An 8,870-nucleotide genomic window follows, 5' to 3' on the forward strand; every position below is an offset into this window, starting at 1 on the left:
TTCCCATGAAGCCAGTCCTTGTCTTGTTTTGGTTTTGCAAGTTCAGAGGAAAGGGAGATTCTGAATTTGGAGGTAGAACATGGGAAGTAATGGAATGAGTAAGGACAACAGAAGGAATAACTAGGAACTGCTGGACAAAGCTAGGTTCTTTCAAAGCACCATTGGCCTTTCTGCCCATAGTCTCAGTCAGGTGAGAAGGAAGAAGCTTTGACCTCTACAGCTTGCCTTTGCTTGGTGGTTGTGAGGGTAGTGTTTCCCTGGCTGTCAAGGTGGGCATTGCTGCTGGTAGCAGCATCATAGCAGAGGACAGTGAAACAAGGCATGGTTATCCACTGTTTCTATGAGTGTACTATGGGCCATGGTGACCTTGACTGCAATCTCTTTTTCTCTTTGAGGATACCTTTAAATGAAGAGTTTGCATGGTTGCTTCTGAAAAATTAAGGACTACAGAACCCATCCTCCTTGGGTCCTTGGTCCAAAGCTCTCATTGAACACATTAATGTAACATGTGTCAATAAATAGATACCCAGATATGTCTGCAGGATCGCTTTACAAGAACTGCAATAGAACATTCATCCACAGTCTGATCTAATAGTGGGAAATGTGTATGGAATAGGTATTCTTCTTCCTACTGCTTACTTCTGTAATCTGCTAGAAACAACAGAGCATCACTAGGAGTTCCTGTTGATTGCAGAAAAAGAGGAAATCTTCCTACTGTATGTTGTGTCTATATTCTAGATAGTGTAACTATCTAGAATATAATTTCTGAAGCAATTAAAAGAAGTATATGATACATTCATCTTTGTGGTAACCAAGACACTTCTAAAGGCACAAATGGAATTTTAAGCAGCCTAACTATGAATATAATTAAAGTTAGCACCTTTCATTAGTACGAAACTGTTTCTTTTCAACTTGACATGACTATTGCATCACTCTTGATAGATGTACAGTAAGGGATGTAAAGCATGAACAAGGCCAATGCAACAACCCTACTGAAATTGCACTATTTTCATTAAGATGAAGCCTCTCAAAAAGGAAAATCTGTTAGAATGTTACAAGACCATTTTGCTTGAATGAAAACTTAGGATATTTAGTTCTGTGGAGTACTCTCATCACCCTTCAGTAGGATACTAACTCCCTTCACTGCTAGGATCCTTCTTTCTCTTGATTTGCCACTTCATCAGCTGTAATAGCTTTCCTATTGTAAAATGTGCTTAACCCAAGTATTCTTGACAGGAATAACAGAAAGAATATAAGTTCAGGGCAAGCAGCTGTATTTTTTTGAGTCCTTATTAAAAATAGCCTATTGTTTTGTTTATGCCTTTGAGTGTATCATAACCTTATGCTTGTTTCCTGATGGTGGTCTTCCTCTTCTCTGGTTTCATGATTTTTTTACTCTGCAGCTGGATCAGTAAGAATAATATAAAATCAAGAAAGAAAAACAGTTAGTGACTAAAGAGAGTAATACTGCTCTCAATTTTTTGCTAATATACATCTCATTGATTTGTGTATTGATCAGTTGGGTGTTACTGCCACATTTTTAAGTTTTGGCCCCACTCATCATCCTAGAAGTCACATTGAATAGTACAGGGAAAGCTGTGATTTATTACTTGCATCAGGACTATCTCTGCAGTACCAGTGGTTTAGTCAAGCACACATTTACCTTCCTCTTTTGTGGGGGAAACTGGGTCTTCCCTGAAAGGCAGTAGTGCCATTTTTTTGTGAACTGGTTATTGAGAGTGCTGGTAGGGAATGTGTCCTGCAGTGTGAAGCTTGGGAGACTGGAACACTTGACATGATGTGAAGTGTGTCTGCACTTGGTGAGGAGGAGTTTGCATGCATTGCTCAGATGTACAACCTTAAAGTCTCTATTGAACAAGCTAACTATTACACTTAATAGTGTTTTTCATTATTTGCTTCAGATTGAGATGACTCAATTTCCTGCACTTTTAATGCAGGTTTTTAGTGTCACTTTTCTACACTTGTATTGTTAAACATATGTAATTTTGTCTTCAGGACCTATTCAAACTAGATTTATTTTCATGGCAAACAATAGAAACTTTGGATTCATAAACAAGTAGTGAAAAAGCCTTCATAGCTTTGAACCTGAAAAGATGTAAACACCTGGTAGCAGGGAGAGAGATGGAGATACTTTTTTTGATCCTTTTCATGTCAGAGAGGAAAGTAAAACCTGATTTTTTCCCTCTCACATTTCTCCCCAAATCCTCTGAGGCTGTTTTGTGGATCTGAGTTTACAGATAAACCAGAGCAAATGCATGGATTCTCAGAGAATTTGAAATGTTGTTTTATATGAATCTTCTTATATGTGAAAATATGGGAAATACATGTGAAGCAAACAAACGAGACAATTTAGAATTGTAGTAAATTTACATCTAGTAGAGGAATAAACAAAGCACAGTTCTAGTTCATCCATCAAGGGAGTCTGTTGGGTGTTCAGCACGGAAAAGAAATTCATATGTGGTGAGAGCTGAAGCACAGTGGTAGGCACAGCTGAAGAGTCTCTGCTATTGGCAAACATTCCTTGTTCCCTTGAGCCCCATGGAACAGTGAACTGCCAGTCAATCACTTTTTTTGTGCTGTTTATGCTGAGAAAGTATAGATAGAAAATTACATTTATCAGAGTTTCAGTTAATGGTGGTGTCAGGGAGGTGTTTGCTCACTAGAGGGTAGTGCTTGTTTAGAGTTGACAGTCTGGGGTTGTGAGTTGTGAACATATGAGTTAAATCCTTGGTGTTTTTAATCACTCTCCTCCCTGCTTTCATTTACCCACAGGGTAATTGCCTTCCTTGAAGCTATTGTGTGCATAAAGTTTGGACAAGATCTTTTTTCCAAAACACAAATACTGTATGTTGTGTTTTGGCTTCTCTGTGTGGTAAGTGAAATTTCTCATGTGAAACATAAAGCATGACAAAAGCATTGAAAGCATCTAAATAGCTTCCTCTCTGGAACATTGGCAGCAGGGGATCATTGTGGGGCAATGCTGGTAAAGAGCTTTATGCATGTCCTAGTAAAAACAAATGCTAGATTGCTTAGAACTCACATTGAAGGGACTAGAATAACTTCTCATTTCTTGACATAGCAGATTACTGGTGCTTAACAATGAAACAAGCAGTAGTTATAGGATGCTTTATCTTTGTGAGAGATGATGTCAGGTCGATTGAGCCTAGCTTTGGTGGAGCTTGCTGTAGTGCCTGCTTGAAATGAGCAGGAGTTAATGGATAGTGTTAATAAGCAATGTGTGTTGTGCCACACTGAAGTCTTACAACTACATAAACAACCCTCATTTATCAAGCAAATCATTCTCACTAAGCCTGTAACTTTCTGTGCTTCAGTGTGATTACTGCAAATGCAGCATGAAATGCCCATTTTATAACAGTAAATGGACACTTGTCTTGCCAGACTTGTAACTCTGATGCCAAGCACATTTTTCATGGTCAGTGAAAAATAAGGCATTTATAATGGGCTGACAGATAAATACTTCTCCCTTCTAATTGGGAACACAGTTTGAACAGGGGATGGGGAGTCAGAATTTATTGTTCTCTTATTTAGCATGGTGATTTTATTCCTGATACTTCAGAGGAGAGAAGTACTGAATTGCTTCTCAGATCAGAGTACCATGAAACCGAGTATGTTACCTAGCCTGAAGCATGGGGCAGAGAAGGAGAATTTGGATTTCTCCTAGTCTGGTGGTTCCTGATAATATACCTATAAGTGCCTACCAACTGCCTTTGTGTGATGACTGTACAGAGTGTGGACAGAAGTCCTGCTGGCAGTGTTTCCTGTGGGCGATCTGGATGTGTTTTCCTGCTCCCATTGAGAATTGTTCTGCATACCCCATGGTGGCAGGCTCTGTGGTAGCTTGAAGTTGACACAGGAGTCTTACTCATCCTGACAAAAGATGCAGGGAGAAACAGAGCATGAAAATCTAAATGTGGCACCTCCAGGGACTCTTAGACCTTGAATCAGCAAGGAATTTGGAAAAAGTTTTACAGATTCTTTTTCTTCTCCTCCCTTGTTTAGGCCTTTACAACTTTCCTGTGCTTATATGGAATGGTTTGGTATGCAGAGTACTATGGCCACCGAGAAAAGGTACTTATATAAAAGAAGCCTGTTTCGGTTTTTTTTGGTTTTTTTTTTTTTTTTTTTTTGCCAGAGTTAAGACTCCAAAGCTCCTAGATTTTGGAATTCTTTACCAGAGTTAGCATAAATAGGGATAAGGGGGGATGGTCTAGAGTGTAACTGAAGTCAATAGAAAGAACTCTGAATTCAGCAGGCCTTGGACAGATCCCAAATTACACTGTGGTTTCTAAAGAATGCTGTCCTCTTAGTTGCTCAGAATGAGGCCGTAATTTTAGCACAGCGTTCAAGGATGAATGGTTAGCTAATGTTCCCATTGTACAGGTGGAATGCTAGAGGAATATTAAGAATACTTGGTTACACAACAGATCACGTGGCAAGTGGCGAGTTCTTACTGTATCATCTACATGGTGATTTCTACCTAGGAAGGGAAAAGTCCAAAGTACTGTCTGAATGTTTTATGAGGACTTCTGCTACAGTTTCTTAGTCCATTTGCAAATGGGAGGAGTACTGATACGATGCACTACCAGCATCCCAATGACATGTCCTTGTTTTTGCAGACCTTATCAGAAAGTGAAGACAGTCCATACAGTCCAGATGCTTCCTGGCTTCATTCTAAATTCAGCAGAGGTACTGGTACTTCTGTAGCTGTATTCCTGAAATGGTATAATTAAGGCTCAACACTAGAAAATGAGGCTTGAGAAACTTACCTAGTTTCAGCTGGACTTGTCTTAACATCTCTGCAGGACCAATGCAGATAAATCATCTGCAGAGCTATTTTCTTTCTATGCTCACTTTTAAATTCTGATTCTTGGAAATGTATTAATTTTTTAATGTGTCAGCTGATTTTTTTGCTGTTACTCCAGGCCATTATTGTAGGTGTTGGGCATTATGCATTTCATAACTGTTGTGAACAGTTTTTCTCTCTGAACATTGCATGTTTGATTTGCTGTACTTTTATTTCTTCTTGTTAAGAAATAGTCAGCAATGGGCCCTGGAGCTTGTGTTCTTACTGACACTTGCCTTGTCAGTGCAGTCCTGATGGTCATAAGCAGCTTTCTCTGCACTAATCAAAGGCTGCTTCTGACTTCTTTTCCCTACACTAGAGGTCAGTTTTCTGCCTCCACCACAGGCTTTTTGATGTGGTCTTGCTTATTGAGCATATATCAAAAATTCACACCTGGAAGTTATCTGTCAGAGTTTATGTTCCAGGTGTTTGTAAAATTAAAAATATTTCTTATTTATCATAAGCTTGAAAAGCACCTAAAGTAGATCTTCTTTATATTTCATACATGATTTTTCTGGATATTTATTCTCAATTTAGTAAATTTGTGAACTTTTATATTTTGGAGAAAAATTATTTTCACTCAGAATGTTTTTCCCATTTATGCATGCTGGAAAAATCTGACCAAAAACCCCTTCTCTTTAACTTCCTGTTACTTCATTAATTACAGGCTTCAAGCTTCTTTTCACATTTTGTTCTTGATTTCTTGTTTTGGTGCCCACTGCCTCCCATTTTATTCTGGGAGTAAATAAAATATATTCGGTCATTTGAAAGACTGAAATCTAGAAGTGTACTCTTAAAAGACTTTGCTTACATAATTCTTAATTTCTGCCACTAAGAAAAATGAAGAGGTTTAATTATTGATATGATTTAAATTGGAAGATGTTTCACCACTGTACTCTGCTATAGCAAACTTTGAATTTTTATTTTCTTTTTTTTGGAGGGGGGGGAGGGAGGAATTTTACAGGAGTCTTAAGAATTGATTTAAAAAAACTAGGCCACTAGATGGAGTACAAGTATCAAGCAATTTGTATTTGCCTGAAATAATCCATGCCGTTAACACTGTGGCTCTAAAAAGCCTTAATGCCTTTTGGATAGGAGCTTGATAATGTCAACTAAATAAATATCTATATGTATTAAATAAATATTTCTTTCTCAGCAGGTGCTGACAATAGTCCACCAAAACATTCAGTCAATAGCGAAAGCCATTCATCTAGAAGGCGGAATCGACACTCCAAATCAAAAGTATCAAATGGAATTGGCAAGAAATAAGAATGGTATTTAAAGACATCCTACAGTGTGCCCAGAAGTGACAGAGAAGATCAGACCTGGCTCTGAATTACCAAATGGAAGATCGATTTTTAAATTAAAGTTTAAAAAAGGAGGTGTTGAAGAGAAGGATGATGAAGGCGGAGCCACCAGTGTAGTGCAGATCGTTGCCTGATGACACTTGCCATGCACTGATATAAATCTAGTTTTTCTTCAGTGGGTGGCATCGAGAGTTCATGAGGGGTATACTGGCAAAAAATGTCATTTTATCATAGCAGGTACTCCCTGTTTTGTGTTCAGGTGTTGCAAGGCCATTTTTAATAATTAGTTGAGGACTTCAACCCAAAGGTTAGTAAACTGATAGTGAGTTAGTGTAGTTGATTGAATTATTTTTTGGTTTGGTTTATTGTGTTGTTTTCTAGAAGAGTATGCAACCCTTTGACTAAAAGCAGCTCTGCCCTTCTTTCTCAGTCTCACAACAAAACTTTGCCATGCAACTGGTAGTAAGTATTTAAAAATTTCATATTGCTTGCTTTTATTTAAAGGCTCTTTAGGCCTTATGTCAGGGTTTTACCAGGAAGGAAATGGGTCCAGGTTTCTTGTAAAGGATGTGAAATTGATTTTCAAACACAGAGACTTTTTTTGTTCTACATTGTCCTCCTGCTTGAGTCATACATATTCAATTTTTTAAAGTTTTTAAAATACATATATAAAAATCTGCTTCATAGTAGAGGGCCATGCCTCCTGTCCTCAGTGACAAAGATCATGTTATTTCATTGTTTTTCCTCCTCTACTGTAGTGTTTTTTGCATTTTCAAGTGTAAATATGTCTTTTTTTCATCTATGCCACATTGTGTGCAATGTTTCTTCCTACTTCCTTCTATTTGCTTCCATCCTAGCTGGACCCAGAAATCCTATTGTCTTCAGACAGATACCAGAAACTGCTTTGAAGGCTCAGATGCCCTACTGAGCTTGGTGATAAGGCAGTTTTTTGCTGAAGCTGAGTTGCTTACTATCTCCGTAAACACAATTATTTGTGAAGACTTGCAATAGTGTTTGGTGTCTGAGAGGCAGCATGATGTGATAGACCCCATTGCTTTGGTGTTTCCTATCATGCTTCAGATACTCAAAAGCAAAGTCTCTTTCTTTTCTTTCTTGCAGGTTGTTTGTTGTTTTTGGTTTTTTGTTGTTTTTTTTTTTTTGAGAGGGGGGATTTACTTTTTGTCTGGGTGTTCTTTTGGGTTTTTTTAATGTATTAATTGTGACATCTAGCAAAGTGGATAATTCTCCAGCAGTGAATGTAATGATTAAGTCAAGAGGTAAGCAATCATGAGCAATCAGTTTCTGTATTAAGTTATCAAAATGTTTTAGTGCCAATTAAATTTTGGGATTCAAGGCATTCAGAGGGGTAGGTAGCTTTAGCAAGGATAAGTAATACCCATTAGTTACTTAGTCTTTATGAGAAAATAGGATTTGCTTTTTCTTTGACTAATGTTACTGTGATTTGCCACAGGCTAGGTACTAAAGAAAAAATGCAGCAGAGACTTTTATACAAGTGTATGATACTGTAAATAGAAGAAAGTATCCTGTGTAATCCATCAATTCCTATGTGCCACAGATTATCAATGTTTTCAATGCACTTAAGTGTTGCTGCTGAGCTCTTCAGAGGCCTTTAATTTCTTACCCTGCATTTCAATCAAACATGGAGTGTACAGCTTGGAAAGTTATGTAGTAGAAGCTGCTGTATCATCATTGCCACAGTGACATTTAATGTTACATGAAAAAATATGTTAGGAAGACTTTCAGGCTCTCCTATAACTACTTGGTTTTCATTCATACTATAGCAATTCCATATATTGCCTTTGTATCTGTAATGTACTACATATTGATGAATGTATTTGTAGATTTCTTTGGATACTGAGACTTATTATTTCTTTTATTTCCTTGGTTAAAAACTCAGTCTGTGTAAGACTGAAGAATGGCATTGTAAATTTTCTATTGATTCAATACCAAAGCAAGAGATTTGAAATCTAATGGTTTAGATCTTTTAAGTACTGTGGTTTTCCAGTGTGAGAGCCTGTTTTGTACTTGCAAGGGGTATACACACCAACTATGTATACAAAGCTTACGTGTGTAAACAGATGCTGAAGTACAACATCTACCTGCCTTGGGGACAAGCACATGTTTTGTAAATGTAGGCCTGGTGCTCACATTCCTGAACTGCACCCTAAAAATACTGGAAAGAGAAATATTGAAGTGTCATTTTGATGGAAGCTGACTTCTGTACACAACAGCTTTGTCCTGAAAAAATGTTGTTTGACAACACATTTAAATTATTTCCAATTAAGTCTTTTTACTTTAAATTTTTGTGTTTGGTTGGGTTTTTTTTGGTTGTTGTGTGGTGTTTCATTTGGGGGGGAGGTTGGGAGGGTGTTGGTAGTTTGGGTTTTTTGTTATTTGTTTTGGGAGTGTTTAGGGGTTTTTTTGGGGTTTTTTTTTTTGCTTATGTTTTTGGGTTTTTTTATTTCTTTACTTTAAAAGAGAGATTGCTAGAGAAAGGGGAAACTTGAGTGAACTCTTCAAGTGCTGCTTGGTAAATGGCACTTTGTCTCCTCTATCAGCAGTTCTGGCTGGAATTCACATGTGTTCTAACAAGTCCTCCACTGACTGAAAACTGTATTTTCAGCCCATCACTTTGGATGTGAGCTTTGCACTGGAAG

The 8,870-nt window shown here is 37.6% G+C and overlaps 1 protein-coding gene across 2 annotated transcripts in view; it reads left to right on the forward strand.

Moving 5' to 3' along the window:
• The window catches only part of PTDSS1 (phosphatidylserine synthase 1), a 28,525-nt gene extending 20,012 nt beyond the window's left edge, over window positions 1-8,513 (forward strand). Inside the window, exons 10-13 of one of the 2 annotated variants that reach the window (XM_059864188.1) lie at window positions 2,794-2,893; window positions 4,042-4,110; window positions 4,659-4,728; window positions 6,042-8,513. In XM_059864188.1, the coding sequence (XP_059720171.1) occupies window positions 2,794-2,893; window positions 4,042-4,110; window positions 4,659-4,728; window positions 6,042-6,154 (352 nt within the window). In that variant the 3' untranslated portion in view covers window positions 6,155-8,513. The remainder of the gene's footprint in view (window positions 1-2,793; window positions 2,894-4,041; window positions 4,111-4,658; window positions 4,729-6,041) is intronic. The other variant, XM_059864198.1, reaches the window with a different exon arrangement.
• Window positions 8,514-8,870: the final 357 nt, after the last annotated feature.

Source organism: Haemorhous mexicanus, chromosome 1 (genome assembly GCF_027477595.1).
Source record: "Haemorhous mexicanus isolate bHaeMex1 chromosome 1, bHaeMex1.pri, whole genome shotgun sequence".
NCBI classification, from domain to species: domain Eukaryota; kingdom Metazoa; phylum Chordata; class Aves; order Passeriformes; family Fringillidae; genus Haemorhous; species Haemorhous mexicanus.